The 23488-nt window shown below is 39.4% G+C and overlaps 1 protein-coding gene across 3 annotated transcripts in view; it reads left to right on the top strand.

The window, feature by feature from the left end:
• Nucleotides 1-23488, top strand: part of cacna1c (calcium channel, voltage-dependent, L type, alpha 1C subunit) — a 222779-nt gene that overhangs the window by 136103 nt on the left and 63188 nt on the right. For all 3 annotated transcript variants that reach the window (XM_085137898.1, XM_085137899.1, XM_085137901.1), the window contains exons 4-8: nucleotides 6482-6621; nucleotides 14440-14579; nucleotides 15834-15986; nucleotides 18100-18299; nucleotides 20559-20662. In XM_085137898.1, the coding sequence (XP_084994024.1) occupies nucleotides 6482-6621; nucleotides 14440-14579; nucleotides 15834-15986; nucleotides 18100-18299; nucleotides 20559-20662 (737 nt within the window). The remainder of the gene's footprint in view (nucleotides 1-6481; nucleotides 6622-14439; nucleotides 14580-15833; nucleotides 15987-18099; nucleotides 18300-20558; nucleotides 20663-23488) is intronic.

Raw genomic sequence — 23488 nt, 5'->3', positions numbered from 1 at the left:
CTGTTCTGGCCCACTCATGGTCCACTTTGGACCTCAACTGTACCTTCCACTAACAGTGCATTAAGTCATTAAGAACAGGTCATGGGACGAGAGTGACAGTCTGAATTGTTTATTTCACCTGAGACAAAGGTCTGAAATATGGTCGCTTTTTGCCTTTCTACTGGCAAAGACGTGCTCATGGTCATCCATACCGAACTGGCTAAGTTTAATGTTATAGATGAAAGGCCTGTGTAAAGTGACACTAAAGTTTTATATGAGACTAAGTCCAATCTGCTGGTGGTAAGTAAAAGGTAAAACGTGGCAAGTATAACACATGATCACTGCATCACATGATTTCATACAGGAGCTGTTGCTGGTGCACAAAGTGCACAAAGACTTACAATAGGAAGTTTGAATGCTGATAGAAGAGTAGTAATTAGAACTATGTGCTGTGGATATTCTTAGTACTGTACTGATCAGTGTCATCTGTATGTGTGTGTGTGTGTGTGAGAGAGAGAGGAAGAGAAAGTCTGCTGCCGCTGCTGTTGCAGCCCACAGTTTCCATGGTAACGTAGAAACCCATCTTGGTCTCTATGGTAACTTCTTGTTGGCACCCACAGAGATAGAGAGAAAGAAAGAGATGAAGATGTAGAAGAGAGGGATGAGAAACTGAGAGAGGGATAGAGAAAAATAATTGGGAGAGGAGGAGTTGACACTTAGAGAAGAAGACAGAGCCTCAGGTGTGGCCCTAACTTTACTTGGGGTTAAAAGAGCTCAAATTCAAAGCATCATCCTCTTACTTTTTTGTCTGAGCTTCTAATATTGTTATCTGCAGCCTTTTGGTTGGCTTCATATAGGAAAGAGGTGGTTGCTAGTTCAGTCTGATGTAGGTGTTGAGCATATGACTTACATACAGAGCCCACGTTTTTTAAAGAATTTCCATCTGTTTAGGGTGTTGGGTATTGATATTACTTTACCAAAGTCTTTCAAGAAGCAAGTCTTGCCACTCAGCCGTGCATCTTAACAACTCCTCTGGGCAGTTATTTTAGCAGTTATTTTTAAGAGTATCAACAATAATTCCAAAGGTAGATGTGGAATCAAATCAGATTAGAAAACATAGGTTTAAACAACTCCCACCCCCTTCACCCCTGCAAACTATATTAATAATTCTAATGTGCAAACTTTTACAACATTGTAACCTCACTGATAAGGATAAAGTGACTTAATCTAAAACGCTGTAAAAATAAACGAAATGATTCACAGGTTTTTCCCACCTGTGAGGTGGAAAAAACAAATTAGAGAAAAGTTATAAAGTCATACTGCTTTACCTGATAACATTAATTAACTGGCACTACTGCTCCTGCTACACTCATCTGTAACTTGATTAAGCGCACCAGCAGTACAACTGCTCAACTTCATTCACACCTGGTTAATAATAATATCTATGAGAGGTGTCAATCTGGCTTTCGCTCATGTCACAGTACATCTGCTTTACTTAAAGTTACTAATGATCTTTCAACCTTTGACACTTTCTCTCACTCCATCCTTCTAAACAGACTTTCCTCTCTTGGCATCTCCGACACATCCCTAACCGGGTTCCAATCATATCTCCTTGACTGTTCCCAGTTTATTCAACTTAAATCATTCTACTCTCGTCTATTCTCAGTCACTTTTGGTGTACCCCAAGGTTCAGTCTCAGGCCCTCTTCTCTTCATAATATACATCCTCCCTTTTGGTACCATTTTCAATAAATTTGATCTTCACTTTTACTATTTTGCTGATGACACCCAGTTATATCTCTCCTGCAGGCCTGATTCCTCCAGAATGTTTATCTGAATTAAAATCCCAGTTCAGCTCAAATTTTCTTAAGCTTAAGGATAAAACTGGAATCCGTATCAGCTCCAAATCCAACCTACTAAAGGCAAATCATTTCACGTTCACTATTGAACCTTTGTGGTTTTTGTTTTGCCTTGGTGTCATCCTAGACAGCTCACTATCCTATAAATCTCACATCAGTGATCTCACTCATTCTGCCTATTTCCATCTACACACCATTAACCGATTACATCCTTCTCTTTCCACTCAGTCGGCGTCCGTTCTTGTTCATAGTCTCGTTACCTCCTGCGTTGACTATTGTAATTCTCTCTTAGATGGTCTCCTCCAAAAATCCCTCCATAAGCTTCAACTGGTTCAAAACTGCCCGCATTATTACCAGAACCCCGTCCTACCAGCACATCATCCCTATCCTTCAGGAACTTCCGAATAGTATACAAGCTTCTTCTCCTCACCTTCAAGGGCCTTAATAACCTTGGTCCTCCTTACCTTTCTTTCCTTTCTTACCTTTCGTCCAGTTATATAACTACATTTGTGGATGTCAAGTAGACATGCTGAAGATCAAACCAAGCACCAGAATGTGGAAGAAAGATGATTTAAGTTGCACCAAATCATTTCACATTCACTAATGACAACTTCGCCGTTTTCGTTTCACCTCAAGTTAAGAGCCTTGGTGTCATCCTAGACAGCTCACTATCCTATGCCAGAAGGGCTAGTCCGAGTGTTTCAGAAACTGCTAATCAACTGGGAGCTTCTTGCACAACCATCTCTAGGGTTTACAAAAATTGGTCTAAATAAGAGAAAATCTCCAGTGAGCAGCAGTTCTCTGACAGAAAATGGGCTGTTGATGCCAGAGGTCAGAGGAGAATGTGAAGATTGCTGCAGACTTATAGAAAGGCAATTAAACTAGTGACTGATTGCAACCAAGTCATGCAGAAGAGCATCTCTGAATGCACAACACTTCAAACCTTGAGGCAGATGGGCAACAGCAGCAGAAGACCACACCGGGTGCCACACCTGAGGCTTCATTTCACATAAGTACACAAAAGCTGTAGATTAGAACATTACTGGCTGGTCTAATGTGTCTTGATTTGTGCGGCAACATTCAGATGATCGGGTCAGAATTTGGCAGGGACAAGTGAAGAATAGGATATTTCTTCTGCGGTACTGATTGGTGTTGTTGTAATAATTTCGATATGATACTTTTTTTGTCTTCTTCTTGCACACACATGCCTTAACACACACACAGTACGATATATCTGTGGGTTCCTTCAAAAGCAGCTTAATAGCTAATCCTGTCTTGCAGCATACACACAAACACAGAAGGTCATTGCAAATGGAAACAATGTCTGCTCTATGGTAGAATGTCGATACTATAATCTGATTGGCCTAGTTGATGGATAGGTGGTTTGGTTGACCTATCACAGTTAACTGAATTATTGCCCCCACATGCTTACCTTTCGGTCATTCTGTCTGCTTTCTTTTCTCGCTCTCTCTGTCTCTATAGTCTGCCGCTCTTCCTCGTGTACTCTCATCTTCTCTCGTCTTTTTCCAGTCACTAACCAAATTAGTCTTGCCCCTTTGGATTTTGCCCTTTACAGGTCTGGATGAATTTAAGGAAAGGAGGAAGTGTGTGTTTTCTGTTTGTGTGTGTATGTGTGTCAGGCTAAGCTGTTCCTACCAGATGTTTTTCTTTGTTTTATGTTTCTGAGCGCCGCACTGTCTGCCTGTCACCAGCAGATACACAGCTCGGGTGTGTGTATCTTTGAGAGAGCGCGAGCGTGATAGAGCGCTTTTGTATATTCGAGAGGGAGGATGTGTGTGTTTGTGAGATTAATTACTTCCGCATACCCTGCTAACACTCCACTGTGCGGTGAAGGGTCGGCGGTACAAACGGTGAATATTAAACCAAATCAATTCTGCCGGCTTTGAAACCGATACGCGCACGCAGAAGAAAAAAAAAACAGGTGTCGACTGTGAAAATCTCAGTTTTTATCTTTAAGCTGGACACTTTTGGGCTGAAAAAGACGCTGAACAGACTTGAATTGAAATGAGTGAAGGTTAGAAACGTAGAGAGCAGGAGCACAACAAGTTTAAGACAGCTTTCTGAGCAGGTGACTAAGGCGCAGAATCCCTGGGCTAAAAATCGACTCGCCTTTCACGTATTCTGTGTTTCAACCTGTTTAAATCCACAGAATTATAATTCATGTCACTTCCTTGACTGTCAAGTTACTTGAGCATTTCTAAGTGTGGGAAAAATCATGGTTTAATCGCTTCATTATGAACAAAAAAGAAATCAAAGGACAAGTTGTTGTTGTTTTTTTATCAGCCTCTTGCAGTTGTAATGTGTTGGCAGCTGTGATTCATGAGACATTTTTGAGATGGCTCTTATATAGAGCTCTAAAAAAAACAAGTTTAAACACTTGAAAAAAACTACTTGAGAAATAGTGAGATCAGTGGTTACAAAAATGCCTGATTCCCATGGTACTGGAAATGGCTGTGTTAAGTGTCACTGTAACTGGCCTAATGAGAGTCTGATGTAGTCTTTTCTTGTTTGTTTAGCTGGATGGCCTTTGGATTTCCATCAGCCTGAACATCTAATCTTAATGCAGCTACTGTATACACAAGTTTTTCCAACATAAACATTAACTTTAGAAACACTTTAGCGATTATAGACTGATCGGACTGATTTGGATTAACCACCATTACAAACATTTAACCTTCATTCAGCAATGATTTGAGAATGTTCACTCTTTGTACTGTCCTTAAAATCACCAACAATCAAATAAATACATTAAAGAATAAGGAAATTTTATTGTCAATGAGAAGGTTGGCATTCAGTTTTAAAATGCCGTCCCTGTATAAACACCGGTGTCGAACTCCAGGCCTCGAGGGCCGGTGTCCTGCAGGTTTTAGATGTGTCCTTGATCCAACACAGCTGATTTAAATTGCTAAATGACCTCCTCAACATGTCTTGAAGTTCTCCAGAGGCCTGGTAATGAACTAATCATTTGGTTCAGGTGTGTTGACCCAGGGTGAGATCTAAAACCTGCAGGACATCGGCTCTCGAGACCTGGAGTTCGACACCCCTGCTGTATAATTTACAAAAGAATACATTTTTATTTTTTCCAAAACCAATGTCATGTCCATTTTATGACAGTGGTAAACAGATCTTTCTTTTAGATCCTTGCTAATCACTTATTCCTTATCAGTTTTAAGTTTTAAAAGATGTTTCCTCTCAGTGCAAATGATTTAGTATTTGAGAGCCCCAAAACAAGCCAGAAACAAAAAGAAATTGAAAAACACAAAGGCCAGCATGTGACTCAGGTGTTGCACAGTCAGTGACGTCAGTGTTGTAGCTGTCAGGAGAAAAATGTCAGCATTGATCAGAGGAAATAACAGCCTTGAAGGCACATAATTCCAGTGGATTGGACAATTTAGAAGCTGTTTCCTTTCCCATCAGTATTGTATGTGGTTATGTAAGTCAATGATGGAATCCAACCTAAACTCCTTTTTCAGTCAGCCTATGAAGATATTTTGGTAAATTTAAACACAGCTTCTTCAGGTTTTAGCTGATTCTTCCCAGGGATGAGACTGGAGCCTAAAGAGACCTGCCTGGCCTTCTGTCCCAAACCTCTGGCCAGCTGTGTGTATGTATCCATGGGAAAATAGAGGGAAGAAGAGGAGGGAATAAAATGAATGGATGGACTGATAGATGTTTTTATTACCCACCCCCAAAAGAAAGAAAGAAAGAAACTGGGCAGAAAGCAAGAGGATGTTGAATAATTCTATATATAGGGCGTTATATTTGCACAGCAAGAAATAAATAGATTTCTGCATTGCTTTGATCTCATTTTTCTTAAAAACTTGACAAAATATTTAAAATCAGATATGAAAAGGGATTAGGTGGATGATGAATTGTTTACGACTTTGCAACAGTCAGAAAGTTATATGATCCCGCTCTCTTTCAAGGCCATTTCAGGACATTTCCCAGGACCCTGTCAGGCTGGGGTCGGCAATATGACAACAATCACCGAGGAGCTCTGTAGTAAAAATCCCATTGTGTGTATGTGTGTTTGCGTGTGCATACATGTGCACATGAAATCATTCCTTCCATCAGACAGTAACCTCGTAGGACAGGAAGAGAGCCAGTTTGATTAAATAATCAAAATGCTTTGATTGTGTACACGATTACAAGTTAGACAAATACATGTTAACATATAAATAATCAAACATGTGCACGCACACATGCATACGCACAAAGCAGAAGCCACATAAACAGCGGCAGAACATCTTGTTCTGGCTGATAAATTTGAAAGAGTAGGCAGCCAGCACTGCGAGTGCTCACAAGTCATATACAATGTCCTTAGTGTTGATGTGGGAAAAATAAAAAAGTTTTATGATTGTGAATGAACGTGTATACATAATAGTGCTACAGCATGTCAATTTTTTCCAATTAGCCACCTCTCACGATGAAAAAATTTACTGCACATAGTTCAAGAATACTGAATCATTCCTTTGCGACATGAATTTAGCATTTAATCTGATTTCTAATTTTCATTTATAATTACCTCTGATTTTATCTGTGTCTGTTGCTCGTTTTATGTCATGCTGCAATGATGCCCCTCAGATGAGTAAATGGACTTTTTTTATGTTTGTGTCTGCATAGGAGCGTGTGGAGTATCTGTTCCTCATCATTTTCACGGTGGAGGCGTTCCTGAAGGTAATAGCCTACGGCCTGCTCTTCCACCCCAACGCCTACCTGAGGAACGGCTGGAATCTGCTAGACTTCATCATTGTAGTTGTAGGGTAAGCGATCAGAATCACACAGAAAAGAGACAAACTGTGAGGTGTTATTTGTTACTCCAAATAACTGTTACTCCAAGTGAGTCTATGAAGTTTGACAGATGAAGCAGATTTCATAGATTCAGTTGTGTAATTGTGATGCATAGTCTGTTTTCAACAGCTGCCTGACACACACAACCTCAGCACATCATTAGCAAATAAATCATAGTACCTTAGTATAATTACTGTCAACCAATGGAAGTACAGCCAAGTCAATTGGCAGCCTCTGTCTAATGTAAGAGGTAGTCATAGTGTTAGCATCTATCAAAATTACAGTAAGATAGCGTTTCACGTGGCCTTCTTTACTTTCAGTTGCAAAGGCAAAGAAGCAGCTATATTTTCTCTTGTAGCTCATCTTTTACTCTACTTCCTGTTAGTAAAACCAGAAGGGCACTCAGACAGACTCCACAAGGCCAATCCCATATTTTGCAATTTTAATGAAAGTGATCCAGTCTGCACTAACATTTTATAGATTCTTCTACTGCTCCTCCTTGCTCAACATCTCCTTCCTAAAATTCAGCTCGACTCGTCTCATTGACAGAGAGACAAATATACGGCCTTGGTGAGAAGCTGAAGTCTGTTAATTTATTTACTAATTTAACACGACAGTCATGTGTTTATTTAACATCCAACCATTGAAATAAAAAGTTCAGTTTGTGCCAAAATTATGTTCATCTTTCACAGTCGAATGGTCTGTGTTGATAGCCTGGATCAGTGCAACTTCTGTGATATTGTCAGCGTTATTGAACACTCTCTCTATTTGTGACAAAAAATTATTTGATTTGCAATGTCCAACCTGCTGGCACACAAAGTAATTCAGAATTAGGAAGCTGATTGAGGATATGCATGGTCTTTTTTCACAATATCTCGAGTATATTTAGTATTTTGTTGTATTTTAGAAAGATTACTGTAGTAACCATTTGAGAGGAGTATTGTCCGCTGACAAAGCTTTCTTTAGTTCACAGAAAATCTGTGCTAAAGCTGCAGCAAACTTTGGCCATCAGTGTATTGGTGAAGCTTAAACTGATTAGCTTGTGAGATGCTGATAGGAAAGCTCTGCTCTGTTTTTCTTTATCTGCAACTCAGCAACATAGTCCATCTGCTAAATCCATTTTGCCTAAGTTTGTGTGTGTGTGTGTGTGTGCCTGCGTGTTTGTGTGTGTGTGTGACCCCCTTGCCAGCTGTGCTGTGTGTACATAATTTTAGACTTGACCACTGGACTTGACAGTTACATTTATTCCATAAAGATGGTCTAATTGAGCGTGTGCGCCTGTGTGTGTGTGTGTGTGTGTGTGTGCATGCTCATGTGCGTGTGTGCACAAAAGCACCCTCAGCCTGGAGGAAGCCTTTGTAAATACACCAACACACAGACATGCACATTCAGTGAGTCTTATTCATTGCAAGTCAAGTGTTTACTCATATTAGCCATCACTAACTGAACACGTTTGGCTTGAGCCTATAACCACACACACACACGCACACCAACCACACACACACATACATCCCATCGGCTGAAAACATGGTGCCAGTGCCCGTGGCATAAACACAACCTTTGCCACTTTCTTAAGCTGTTATCTACCCTCACTGTCTGTCTCCCTCTGTTCATGTCTCTTTCTCGATGTGAATTGGGCCTTTTATTGTAATGTAACATGATTTAATTTACAACTATAATGCACTGATGCCTGCAAATATTTTTGTTTCTCTTACAACCCTGCCAAAGGAAGTTCAGAAGGCGAAATACACGTCTGTTATGCAGAATGACACATCAGTCTATTTAATGATTAATTTTATAGGGGACTGTAGGGATGGGTATTGATAAGATTTTCACGATTCCGATTCCATTTTCGATTCTGTTTAACGATTCGATTCTTTATCGATTCTCTTATCGATTCTTTTTTTAAAAAAAAGGAGAACACTAAGGTTGATTAGCTTAGAACTTTGTTTTATATCTTCTCTTTGAACAAGATAGAAATTTAGGAGTAACATGGCCTTACAAACCCAACAGTGAGATCTTAAGAGATCCACAGCCTACAGCTCTTCAATGGGGCGTCACTGGGTCCCCAGGAAAAAAAAATTGTAAATGTAAAATAATAAAATAAATATTCTTCTGTAGCAATAACAAAGTATAACATAAATTATTCAGTAGCAATTACACAAGAATATCCAGTAATGTCCCTGCCTACAATTAAACACATTCACTTACTGAAAATCATCTGCTGTGGCAAATGGGTGCAAGCCTTTGACCACAAACTTAGTCACTGGTCGGTGACATTCGTCTATCTTGGCCTGAAAGGAGACGCTACCGGTAGACTGCAGCGAGAACTGCCAGCATCTGAGCCAGCCAGACTCTGTCTCTCTCATCATGGTCACCTAAACGCACAGTAATGGCAGGTTTTGTAATAAGGCAGATCGCGCTAACATAATATGCACTGTTTGGTGATTATTTACCTGCTGCATTAATGGGAGAGGACGTGCAAACATTACCGCTGCTGCTGGGTTGAGATTCATGAGTCCGGAGCGGAATTAAAAACACGACATTCATTTAAGGTCATCGTGTGTTTTGTGAGCAAATGCTTTTGCATATTCGTAGTGTTTCCTTCCTTAAATGAAATATCTACTTTGCAAGTATTGCAAGTTGCCCTGTTGTCATCCGTTCTCGTAAAGTATAACCAAAGTTTTGAGCGTTTGAGCCGCTTACGCGCCATGTTTCCTGCCAGGTAAATGACGCTCCGCAACGTGGTGACGTCATTCGGGGCGACTGGAATCGATAAGGGAATCGTTTGCAAAAATGGCAAACAATTCCAAGGAATTGAAACAGTGGGAACCGGTTCTCAACAAGAACCGGTTTTCGATACCCATCCCTAGGGGACTGGATATGGATGCCTCAAAAGGCTCAAAAATATGTATACTAGAGGGTTAGGGCCACTGAACATATAAACGTGGCACAAAATGTAAGGAAATTTGTGTTTGGTGATTATTTCTTTGTCGTAACTTTGCTTCTTCTTTGACACATTTGTAAACATATTTAAGAGTTGAGCAGCAGAGATGAGCAGTAGAGTTGAGAATGTGGGTTGCACCCAGAGGAAACACCAAATCTTCCATGCCAATGCCAAACAGCTTATTAACTTTTGATTAGTGTATTTTATTAGCTTGGATGATTAAAGTCTGAATTCTGGCTTCAGTCTCCAAATTCAGATATCCCCCCCCCCCCCCCCCCCCAATTCTGATTTAGATCTGAGAATACTGAATAATTTCAACATTTTTAGTTTTTTAACTTGAGGTAGTCAGAATTCAGTGCAACGGTCATGTATGCTCCTTTTTTGCTGCTATGTAAATCAGTCGTGAAGGTGAACATGATCATGATCATAATTCTTTCCTAATATCCCCCAAACAGCTTATGTTGCCTAATCCTAACCACTTCTTTGCTAAAGGGCTAACACATTAGAAACCACTCCACTAATATGCAAACTCAGTTTTAACTTGATATTTAAATGAATTGGAAACCGAATAAAATCCACTAGAATAGATGTGAAAAGCTAACAAACACAAACTTCTTCTGTTTCACAAGCTGCAGGGAGTGTGTGTGGCTGGGTGTCTGTGTGGCTGTGTGCATAAGTGGCTGTTTGTCTCTGTGCCCTTGCGAATCTGACTGCCAGTCTGTCTGTGTGTCTGTGTTATAGATGAGAAGTGACAAGAGTTCACTCCCTCTGGATTATTCACCATATGGGTGAAAGAGCTTGTACCTGGTGCTGAGCAGCCTCAGAGACACATGCGCGCACACACACACACACACACACACACACACACACACACACACACACACACACACACACACACACACACACATAGATACTACGGTCCACACTTGGCTGGCACTTACCTGAGAGGTCATTAGTTAAGGCTCAGTAATTCAACAGGCTGTGTTCATGTGTGCATGCGCGATATGAATATGAATGAGACTCAAGCTCAGCAGTTTTCAAACTTTTTCTGTCACACAGAAAAAATGTGTACCCCATACCCCACCCACATTTTTAATAATCATTAACAATTAAAAAAAGATAAGACCCACGTTCAATTTTGTAACTTAAAGATCAGATTGGAAAATAAATGCTAAGAACCTTGGTCTCTGCATTCATACATACCTTACTTCTTCATTTTTGACTTCTCTCTTTCACTCTTTGTCATCACTTTTTCCACTTTTGTTTTTCCTCAGATATATTAGGTCCATCTCCTTCCCCATGCAATTTTATGTTTCTTTCATTTTACTTTCCCTCCCAGTCTTAAGGGTGTGATCAATACAAAATACAAAGTGTTTCAGGCAAAAAAAATTATCTATTCCATTTGTTCAGCATTTACAGGGTCAGAAAACTACCACATGACACTTACTGTACTCCAGGATGTAAAATTTAGGCAGAATTAATACAAGCTGAATGAATATTTTGCTTTACACTGTAACAAAAAGAAAAAAAAACAAAACAGGGAAAAAAAGCCTGTGGAAAAACTCACTATACTTCACTCAGATTCGGCACTACAGGCAATACTTTCCATGCTGTCGAGTTAAAGACGACAGTGAATGTGATGTGAATAAACTTTCATGACCTGACCCGCAAAAAAGCATTTGTTTCTTCTATTGAACTTTTCTTGTTTGGAGAATGTTAGAAATTATTGTGAAGCAAACTTGTGTGTATTTACACAGATATATGTTCAGATTACACAGGAGTACCATACACCTTTGGATACTGAAGATGAATGACAAAACGTGCTGGGAAAGAACTTTTCCTTTCACGCATACAGAACAATTTATAAAACAATTCATTTATATTATAAGCGCAGAGTTTGTGACAGTTTGAAGAGTTTTATAGACTATGTTTGCTTTTATAAGAGATAATATAATGTGTTGTGGTTTGGTATAATATTTCATGAGTCAGTCGTAGCTTTTTATAAAAAAAAAAAAAAAGGTAAATAATTTAAACAGTAAGAATAAACTGCGGTATCTTAGGCTAGCCAAACTCGAGGAAACTTTCAATATAAAAGCATTAAATTTAGATCAGAGTAATGATCAATATCATTACCATCTCTTATTACCCAATTTGATCCACTTTTTATCTAAATACATGCCTTTATATAAATATAAATACTTCTTATTACTGAAGCTCACCTGCAGTACCATTACAGCCCACAAGGGGTTTCCTTCCTGCACAATGACTGTGTAAAAGATTTTTTACAGTCATTGATCCTGCACTGTGGGAATCACTGTTCTAGAGATTTGACTATTAATTAGGGCGTTTGATGGATAGTAATACTAGATAGCAACTCCACATACCTCGTACACCAAAATGAGCTAACTTAGGCTTATCAGTGGGATGATATTATCAGTAGATATTAACTATCGATATCAGCATTTATAAAAAATGTAAAAGGAGAGATAGTAGAAACACCCTTCAATATATCACGTGTTTGGAACACCACAAACGCAACAACCAGCTGATCCGAGCAAAGTTGGCCAAGGCCCAAACAATCACACAGCTAACTAAACAAAAATAAAATAAATTCAATTCAATTAAAAAGGAAAGAACAAATAAATACCTGTAGATATATACAGACTATTGGATGTTTAAATCCGCAAATATGTGTCAGTCCATTTTTCTCTGTTCGCAGGATAGCAAACAAACAAACAAAGGTATCGAAAGGTGTAAAGTATGTGTATTTGCAGCATAACACATTATCAGTTCAAAGTTGTCTTGAGTGAGTCAGTGCATCAAGGATTGTAGTGCCATCTAAATGTAAAGCAGAGACTCTGCATTTACCTTATCACACTTTGCTACAAGTGCTATTCACATGCTTCAAGAATCACTATTTAAACATGCTCAAGCTTTTAAAACTGTAATAATTAAGTGTAAATATTTTTTTCTCAAGTGACGCGGTGTTGACATTTTGACGTCTGTGAGACCTCTCAGCCTTTTTTCTCTTTCTGAATGCGTGCGGTTGGTACTATCTTTAGCTGTGGGTGTATACAGCTCACAATGTGGTGCTACACTCCAAGGCTCTAATTACCTTTAAACACCCTACAACAAAAGAACATGCTGGTGGTGCAAAATTGTGAATCTCTGACGTACTGTTCGTGCTCAGTTTCAAAGGAGTGCTTCCCACCAAGAGAGAGGAGGAGAGAGAGGAAAAGAGAGTTAATCAAGTTGAGAGGGAGGTAGTGCGAAATAGAGAGGCAGAGAGAGTGTGAGAGGGAGAGAGAGGGAGATATGTTTTGAGAGGCCTTTTCAAGTGGCCATTTCATCTGTGCTAATTGATAATTCTCCATGACTAACGTGCCACTGACTGGCCTTTGAGCCACGCTAGCTGGAAAATGGTATTGTATGGTGATTTCTAAAGGATCTCGGAGAGCCAGAGACAGGAAGGGGAGAGTGATAAGCTCAGCTGGACGTACATAAATTCAAGCTTGTGAGTCACTTACACCAAAGGGATGTATGTCAATAATTTCATTGGGATAATAGTTGACAAAAGGGGGGAGCGTTAAAAAGAGCATATTTAGCTCTTCGCTGAAGATTATACTTCTGCTTTACACTGACAAATATGTATGGAAACCTGAAGAGTACAGTGTGATTGCTGATCATGTCATTCAAGACATTTCTGGGCACTGGCCTCTGCTTTTCACCACAGCCTGCCTGATGGGATCGGTGTTGTATTTCATCCCAAGTTCTTGCAGACCAATGTGAGAAATTATGACTTCATCAACCTCGGTTAGCACTCATGGGCACTGTCGCGTTATACGACATTTCACTTTACATTTACCACAAACTTTTATTGCTCTACAGTAAAACGGTGCTGCCCAACCTTATTGGCTTGTGACCCTTCAAACCCCAAATCAAGGCCATCCTCAGAGTGCACCTGTTTAGCTGTTTTGGCCCTTTTCTGTAATGATGTCCTTTCAGTCCCAAGGTTGGTAATTACTGGTCACTCTGACTAAAAGTCAGTAACCTAAACTATAAAAATCAGTCTCAGGCCCGAATTCCACCAAAGTAAAGTGTTCACACATTTTGGCCAAAGTCCATTAATTTAAACTCATGAGCAGTTCTTGCTTAAATCTTTCTTGGCTGGATGTTTCTGTTTTCATGGAGGGTAATAACTAAAAAGGGCAACAGTGTAAAAATACATTTGACATTTTAAAAGAGAGTTTTTCTGCATAGTACCACATAACCTGACTGTGCAGCTCTCTTCACTACAGTCATGCACAGGCTTCTGTGGAGCTGACTGTCAAATCATTAAAGCCACATGCCTCACATTTCCTTATCTGCGAAAGACAGAAGGAACAGATGAAACATTTTCGATTGTTTTCTTGGAAGGATAACTTGCTAAGCTGTTTTATTTTTTGCTTTCGAGTTTCTTCAACAGTCAAGTTGTGAAACGACACTGTTGACTTCACCAGGCCTTTACCTTCTAAAAATATGTTCCCAAATTTGGCTGCAGTAAGCACATTTCACTTATATTGCAATGTTTCCACTGGTAATTCATTTGGTATAGGATTAATGAAAAAAGTGTTTAAAAAGTTTTATTTCAACTGAAACCTGATATTGTGCAACACTACTGACAATGTCTAAAGTGGCAAACAACGATGTAAAACACATGGCCATAATGACACCAACTGTGGTGGGGCCTTTACAGCTGTATCTCTTTTATTGTTTTCTTTCTCTCATATATTCTCTAGTATGTGGAAATGGGATGTCAATGTGAATTTTATGGTTATTGAAGTCATTACCTTCTGTCTTACAGGTTATTCAGTGCAATCTTGGAGCAGGCCACAAAAGGGGACGGGGCTACTCCTATTGGAGGGAAAGCGGCGGGCTTTGATGTCAAGGCTCTGAGGGCATTCAGAGTACTCAGACCCCTCAGACTGGTCTCTGGAGTACCGAGTAAGTACTGAGAGCTATGAAAGTAAAAAAGAAGAATGAAAGAGAGAAAAGCAGGAGCACAAATGGTGCTCTGGGGATCAGGTGTGAATGGTGATTGGGTGTTGTGGGGGGTGGAATGGACCAGAGATTGAAGCTTGCATTGGTGCTTGACGCCACACATGATGACACACATATACTCACACCCAGTCTTCTTCTTGTCAGAAATTCAGAGGCTTTCAGAGCTGGACAATTTATATGCGTACTTGTCTGTGAAGACACTCTTAATGAAAATAGTGTGTTTCCACCTTTATGTGCATTACACTTGCAGACAAATGTAGAGGATGCAAGTGCACAGCTATCACTTTGTCATTTGGTGTAAAAGTGCTGAGTGCCGTTGTGCGCCGCGCTGTCCAACATCACTGGGCTGTCATGGCAGTCATGGCAACTGATCAACAGTGTGTTTGCCAGCTGACTTGCGCACAGATGGCATCCAGTTGCTTATGTGCTGTGGAATTTATTATCTTTTTATTAAAGGCTGATTATTAAAGGAAGAAAAACACGAGGTTGTACAATCTAGACGTCTTAGCCATGCCAGTTATTCACGACTGACAAGTGGAAAAACTGCTGTTCCAGAAAATATCAAGTGTTCCTCACTCAATGACACCACACTGATTTTGCAGTTGCGTTTTAAAAAGTTCAAAAGAGTAACTGATTAAATTAATACGAGTGAAATCTGATAAACTGGTCTCGCCTATATGCGCAAGCCTGTGAGCTTTTTTGTTTTTAATTTAGTTTGTTTTAACAAATTAGTCAGTTAAATAAACCCACAATTTCTCCTACTGCCTTTTGTATTGTTACACCTCTTCAGCAGCAACATATTTTTGCTCCTCTTGTTTTAAGTTATTAATATGCAGAGCACTGAGCTTTTGTTCATCAAAGCATTTATTAAATTTAACTGTAAAGGTGTTCTGCTCATAGACAAATTTGCATTTAAAAATACCATGTTTTTTTCTTTGCCTAAAATTAATAGAAGTCAAACTTTTCAGTAGAATATCTGTACAAAAGCAATATTAAAGCTTCTGATGAAATATAACAGCCAGCTTAAGTGTTTGCATGGTAATTATGACAATGCTGGTATATGAGGTGCCAATAATGATTTTTAATGACAGTAAGTCACCAATCCTCAGATTTTATAAGAACTGTATGCCTTTTTAAAATGTTCTGTACACTCTCATATGCATTTTTGGATTCTTAGCAAATGTGTGCCTCCTGCAGGTTTACAGGTAGTGTTGAACTCCATAATCAAAGCCATGGTTCCTCTGCTCCATATCGCCCTGCTGGTCCTCTTCGTCATCATCATCTATGCCATCATCGGTCTGGAGCTCTTCATGGGAAAGATGCACAAGACCTGCGTTCATAACCTAACAGGTACACACAAACACTCACTTGTAGAATACCTATTTGTAAGCACTGATGCAAAGATATAAATAAAAACATGCACGATCAAACACAGCCAATAGCACACAACACTTCCGTTGCTTCGATACATGATCAAAGCATGTATTGAAGTGTATGTGCAGGCATGCTTCAGTTAGCATTTATTCACATACATACAAAGTGCAAACTTTGGTGTTCAAGGTCTTTGCTTTGACTGAGCTTTGCATAAATTTGAACTCTACAGTAAAACTTTATCAGCAAACAAACCTTAAACAGTTAAATGATCACATCAATTAATTATTCAAACCATCATTTATGTTTCTGAGCAGGAACAATTTCAGCAATAATTGAAACAACAGCTGCCATAAATGATTGAAACAATTTTCAGCAAACGGCCTCAGGTATAATGGACTGGAGTGTTATTATGATGGTGTTATACATCCCCTGAGAGGCATTAGCTTTCCACAGGGTAAGTGCCAGTGGAATACTCTGCTATCCTATACATCACCCTGGAGAGCTTGTTTTGTATAATTAGTAAAACACTTTTTCCACATTGATTTTTTTCATGGTGCCTTTGTTTGGTGTTATTTCACTGTGTCCTTTTAGCCTTTCGACCTCTTTTTTTATGTGAATGGATTGAATCTGTAACAGAGCTTCCCGTAGCAAAAAATCAAAATGTTCAGTGAGCACTGCTTGGATGGGCGTGAATCTCTCCTGCTGGGATCTGCAGTTCAAAAGACAAGCGCCTGAGTTCGAAAAGTATGCTCGATAAAAAAGTGCAAGTCTGTGTAAACAAAAGCATAAGGAGTCATGATCTCAAGGAGAATTTTGATAACAAGGATCCAGTCGCCACTATATATCATAAATAGTACAGTACATGGATATTCCATTGAAATGAAACATTGATTAGAGTTTTGAAGCTTGGAGCTTCTGCTATTGCTAGCGCTGGCAATTAGGGTGAACTCCGTTGCAAACAGGTGCCATACCAAAAGCTTCCTTGCAATTGCTTTGGTTGCTAGCAGATTGATAGTTTGCTAGAAGGCTCCAATTTGTCTGCAAACATGCTAACTAACTGGAAAAAGTATGACACAAACTGGAAGCAGAGACAGTTCACCTTCAAAGTAAGTGGTGCTTTGCCACTGAAATCAACATATTTCAGTATATTCCATGTCTTCACAGTTAGTGGCAATCACAAGTCAGTTTGTTTGCAACCTCTTTGCAATTAGCTACTGTAAGCAACTTTTCCCTGGCAATCGCTGATTACAGGGGGTAGCTGACAGGTCTCTAGACATATATGACTGGAGCTTAGCAACTGATTTCACAGCGTAAGCCAGCAACCTCTTGCAACCAGTAAGGAATAATCCTAGCAGCCAGTGGTTAGCAGACAATTGCCAACTGCTTTCTAGGCCTGTGTAAAGTCACTTTACACAGGCCTAGAGATGCTAACTTTGCTACATGAGATGCTAACTTTGACGAGTGAAAAACAGGCTTAAAACAAAACACAATTGAAAAAAAGTGAGCAACTTATAGTTTGCAGTATGTTTTAATATGACAAAATCTTAAAAAGTTATTGGAAGTGAAACTTGCCCGCGCTACCAATGCAAAATACACTTAAAACAGTGGGTTATGTGAAAATTACAGTTGGCATCAAAGCAGACTTAAGCTACAGAGCACAAAATGTTTTTATACCAGCTTCTAAACATGTTTATTTCTGTTAGAAATTTGTTTATCGTAACATGTGAATCCTTGACGAGTGACCTCCTTTTGGAGCATGCCTCAAGCAGGCTTTCGAGGATCTGTGGTTTTTGCTACTTTTAAGTTTGCTTCCTGCTGCTTGATTTCTACATTAAAAATCATGATGAGTAAAAGCTAAAAATGGCTTTAACTCACTACATCTGTGGTTTCTAAATAAATTATAGCTGTCTTGTTGAGCTGTTTTTTCCCTTGTACAACAGAAAATGATCTTTGTGTGTAATTCAGTCTAATTTTCCACCTCAGACCCTCCTCAACAGTGCATCATTAAAGCAACAAAAATACATTATTTGTAAGATATCTGAAAAATTTTAAAAAATGGCCATTGCCACTTTTTTCTCTTTTGTCACAGGCACTATTGCAGAGGAAAAGCCAGCACCATGTGCACCTGATGGAGCTTATGGTCGACATTGCAAGCATAATGGAACACAGTGCAGAGTTGGGTGGGAGGGCCCAAACGACGGCATCACAAACTTCGACAACTTTGCCTTTGCCATGTTAACGGTGTTCCAGTGTATAACCATGGAGGGCTGGACGGATGTGCTGTACTGGGTGAGTCGGACACCAAAGCAGTGTTTTTGTGTTTGTGTGGCTTAGTGAGTACCAGAGGGATTGGTGCATGGAGCCTCTTTACTGTATCTGTAACATCAGTGCCAGATGAGTGCTTTTGAGAAAGGAGTATAACACAATAACAAAAACACTTGTTTTAGAAAGGTGGGTACATATAAAGACTGAACAAATACACACACAGAGTTAGCTTCGATCTCAGGTTAATGCAGACAATACACTGTGTAATTGAAGCTGCAGATTCATTTAGAACGTGTGTAGAATCCCTACGCTTGATTTCAGTGTCAAGTGAGCAAACATGGGGCCACAGACAACTAAATATTTCCGCAGGGACAAGTTTCCCTGCTAATCAAATCAAACAGAGCTTGGTAAATTAGAACAAAAGGGCTTTCAAGATGCTGGACAAACCTTTAGAACAGCTTTAAGTGCTTTGTTGCAATTGCATTTTTTGAAAGTTTTATCTTGTAGGGAAGTAAATGCATTAGCTTTCTGGCTTGACATTTTATGAAATGGTTACAAATTAGTTACAAAAAGTAGCAAAATAAATTTCTCTTGTGTTTGAGATCTACATGGCACTCGGAGGTCAAATGGACTACAGCTTAAGAAAATAACAGCAACTAGAAGAACACTGCAAAAAAAAACAGAAGCTGAACAACACACCGTGGAAATAAAAAAAAACAACACACAGCTGAAATTGATTAAAACAAAAATGAAGTTGACTAAAACACAGTAGAAGCAGAAAAAACAAGAAAATTCCACAAAACACAACAGAAGTGTTTCTGGGGACACAATACCGTGACGAACCAGCTGCAGAAATGACAGAAACCAACGCATGCCAAGCATTAAGACACGCTTAAAATAACCAGAGGGTTCATCGGTGTTGTTAGGGTTAAAAAGATGGAAGGTAATGTTTGTTTTAATCACATGATTCATATAATAACGTAAATACATTCTTGCTATTAGCTATTTACTGTTAGCTTGGCACTTCCGTGGCTGTTCCGTCACCTTATAGCCTCCCCAAATGTTTTCTGTTTTTTTGTTTTCACTTTTGCTTCATTTTTTTCTATTTCCATTGTGATTTATTAAACTTTCACTGTGGTTTATGTGCTTTTTCTATTTCCTGATGTTTTCTTAATAGCCACTGTAGGGATATCACGTAAAAATGTGCATCCAGTATGTGCTTGTTGGTTAAGTTACTAGCTCTACATCCGTTCTGCTATTCCTGCTTATCTACTGCAGTTTCCTGTTTATATTTACACACAGCACTCATATAACAAATTTGACGTTATATGAGTGATGTTATATGTAAAATGTTAAATCGTCGAATGATTGAAGCACCAGCCCTTTGACAATATTTTGTATGTGTTGTAATTTTATATAATTTTCAGCGTCACACACTTTCACTACAAAATATCATCATGCAACATCTGCTGCTGTCACAGCACATAAACCTGCTGTCAGCCTTCTCCTTTATCATCTCCCTTTTTTATCTCTGTCCCCCAGTCTTTGTGTTAAATTCTTTAATTAAGAGCCTTATCATATTATTATCCGCTAACCTAACCTTTGCATTTACAACCTCAATCTAATCAGTAATCTAATAGTCTAATAATGGGACTTTTGTTTTGAAGTAAAATCCTGGATGCTAAACTGCTCACTTTGTCAGCATCGATTGCATATATCCACCCCATTTATTCATCACAACAATTTCCACATTAATCTCTCTTGATACTGTTATATCTTTGTTTCTAGATCCATTCACCAATCTAAGATGAAATTACTTAAGTTACTGTGGAACTGTTTAAAGAGATTTTTTAAATTACAGCCAGGGTTTGCCATTAAATTACAAAAGTGTTCTTAATTATGGATTGTGGTCTGCCTGCTCTCCAAGCAAAGGATAAAAGGCTTATAGTCAGTTTTAATCATACAATTATGCCATTCTCAATGCTATCTGCTGCTCTTTTAACATGCACTGCTCCTTTTCTTTTTTCCTGCTTTTATCTCCTTTTAACCTCTCTCTCTCTAACACACTTTCCTGTCCTTGACCTCTACCGCCCTGACTCATCCTTGACTTCATCTTCTCTCTGTCAACCTTCTCAAAACCTTTTCTGTCATGTTTCCTGTTCTTTCCCTACTTTTCTCACCTACCTGTTGATTCCACATCTGTGCTACTCCCCCCTTTTTCTCCTTCCTCTTCTTTCTCCTTTTCTTTCTTCTTTGCTCCTCTTTGCCTTTTCTCTCTCTCAGATGCAGGATGCTATGGGCTATGAGCTGCCATGGGTCTATTTTGTCTCTCTTGTCATCTTTGGCTCTTTTTTCGTTCTCAATCTCGTTCTGGGAGTGTTGAGCGGGTAAGAGGTTATGCTGTTGTCACTTGTGTATGTGCAGTAGGTGTGCTGTGTGGCTTTATTTACTATTTTAAATGTGATAAATGACGATGTTACAAGACTCCCGTAATGCAATATAAAGTCCAAGTTTTTTCTTATTATTTCTCTTTTTGTTGTCATTAAGCCACATGTTTTAACACATACATACATACAGACCCAGTAAAATAATAAATTAGATGCAAATAAGAGCCGTGTGCTGACCGCAGTCTCACCTCATCATTCCACCAGAAAAAGTAGAGCTAGACAACCGTAGTCCTCTGTTGTTGAGGAAAGATAAAATGATGATCACTGAACTGAGCAAAATCTTTCGCTCTCTTCCCTTTCTCTTTCACTCAATCAATCCTTTGGCACAAGCCTGAAAGAAATACACAAAAGCACTCAGAAAAAGCTGCGAGTGACCCCACGTCTATCTGTCGTGTTCATGGCAGTTTGCCCACCTGTCTGTGCTGAACAGGTAGACACATACACACAAATATCCAAAACTTAACACATTTCAACTTAAAATGAACACTGCTGTGTTCCTACATGTTTTTTAGCTTACATGCACGTTTGTCTCTTGCAAGTTAGCATTTATCTTTCTTTTTTTTTTTTTTTTACATTTGTGCGCGCACACACAGAGTGTTTATATTTGTTTAAAGGCATGTGCTGCGCTGTGTGTTTTGTTTCAACAAATACTGCTCGAGCAGGCTCGCTGGGTGCTGTTTTACCCCACTCTGCCAAGTCACACTGTTTCAGTACAAGCGCCTCCCGGTCTACAGGGGCACACTGGGGTATAAATAATTCACCCCTCAGGTCAGCCGTGGAGGTGGAATATTAAAAAAACTTGCACAACAGGGAAAACACAATAAGGACAGAGTGGAGTCTGGAGGAAATGTGGCATTAAATATGGAAATTATGGAACAGCAGGCTGCGCTGAGTAGTGAAAAGCATTTTTTTAAGCATCCGTAAAAAACATTGTTTGCAGATCACACGTGATGGTAATAATAATGATGATAATGTTAAAAAAATAATTGTCAATAAATTGGCAGAGAATGGTTTTGACTTGATGTCTATTTCCAGTCCATGGGAGTCTTGGTGCACAGTCTCTTCATTTGTCTAACTACACTCTTATTTCTCCAGTGATTAAGGATGAAAAAGAAGAATTACAGTGGAAGTAGAATCACCTATGTGATTATTAAACTTCTGACTTCTTTTTTTTCTTGCAGGAATACATTAATTCATTTATTTTGTTTGTCACGTGAGACTCACAGCCTCCTATAGGTTTCACTGTTTTAAAAGACCCACTGAATCCACCGATGCATCTCTTTATCATTTCTCAAATTCATATTGCCCAAATACTTTGCCATGTGGCACACTAAGTGACTAACAAATAATATCAATGCACCATAATCCCAGCAGGGAACAAGCAGAGGTAAACGGTTCCATCTGTTGGGAACTTTCACCAAGGATCTAACTCATTCACTTATCCCCCCTTCTCCTTTCTCCTGTCCCCATCATCCTACCACTCCCTGCCTTTTCCATCAATCCCCTGTCTTCTTGTCTTACTTTTTCCTCTTTTACCATCCATCTACTTCCCATCTTCCATCCTTCTATCTCCTCCCTTTGCCCCCTATCCTGATGCCTCCTAGGTGAATGATGCTGTAGGTTACACGTGGCCCTGGGTCTATTTTGTCACCTTAATCATCATCGGATCCTTCTTTGTGCTAAACTTGGTTCTGGGGGTATTAAGCGGGTAAGGGCAGGGTCAAAGGTCGTTTGAAACTAATTTTTCTTTCTTGCCTTTTTGCTGCTCTTGGAGAATTTTGCTTCTGGTCTTTTGCTCGAGGGATCTCTTCACTTCCTTCTCCTTCCTGCCTCTTGCTGTTGCCGGCGTTTATATTTAATGAGTACAAAGCATGTACAAGAAGGTGTTTCTATATAGTCCCATTTGGTTGCTTTACAAGACCGTGTCTCTGAGGCTTTGTGACTCTTCCAACTGAGCATTGCTGACTGCACATAGATTTTTTTTCTTATCACTGTAGCTGACTGTAGTGAAATCATACTTGAGCATCTGGCTCGAAGACCACTGAAACCTTCTGGGTATTGTTTCTCTTACTACAAGGCTCCACTGCTGTTTCTGTAAAATAGCACTAGTGCTGTCATGAAGTGCTTTGTTTTCAGCACTGATGCAAGGTGGAAAAACTACCATCTCATTTTGTTTTTTTAAAGGAATTAATATGTAAACTAAGAACCCTTGTGATTAAAGCTGTTTATAGACCAGCAGTTAATACACAAAAACATGTACGAAAATGTATCTGAATTCAGCAGTAACAGAAGTATATCAATTGCCATCTAAAAACATCTTAAATTTCTCAGTTCCAAGATCAGCTCTGCCAGGGAACAGGTTTTAGAGTCAGATGTCTCACCCCTGACTGACTGACCTGAATCTGACTTGATACCCTCAGGAGAGGTGGCAGCAGCATTGTAGGGAAAATAATAGAGGTCTATCTGTACCAAACAGCTTGGGGGGTTTGGTTGTCCGACTCTTTGTCTGACTTCTGACTAATGATGCTGTCAGCTCACTACACAGCCTGACCTTTTACCAACTGGTTACTCCATGGTGTGTGTAGGTCTCAGATTGGCATAATAACTAATGGCTAAACAGGAAGAAGGAGAATGACGGATGTAGAGACATAGGCATAGGGTGTGACTGTGTTTGTCTGGATTTGATGTAATACGTAAACAGAGAGGATGGAGAAAGTGGCTCGACCGAAAGAGAATGAATAGGTAGAGAAAGGAGAATTAAAAGAT

Source organism: Neolamprologus multifasciatus, chromosome 17, assembly GCF_963576455.1.
Source record: "Neolamprologus multifasciatus chromosome 17, fNeoMul1.2, whole genome shotgun sequence".
Classification (NCBI taxonomy): domain Eukaryota; kingdom Metazoa; phylum Chordata; class Actinopteri; order Cichliformes; family Cichlidae; genus Neolamprologus; species Neolamprologus multifasciatus.
The sequence above is the reverse complement of the archived record's forward strand: the minus strand, read 5'-3'. Positions and strand labels throughout refer to the sequence as shown.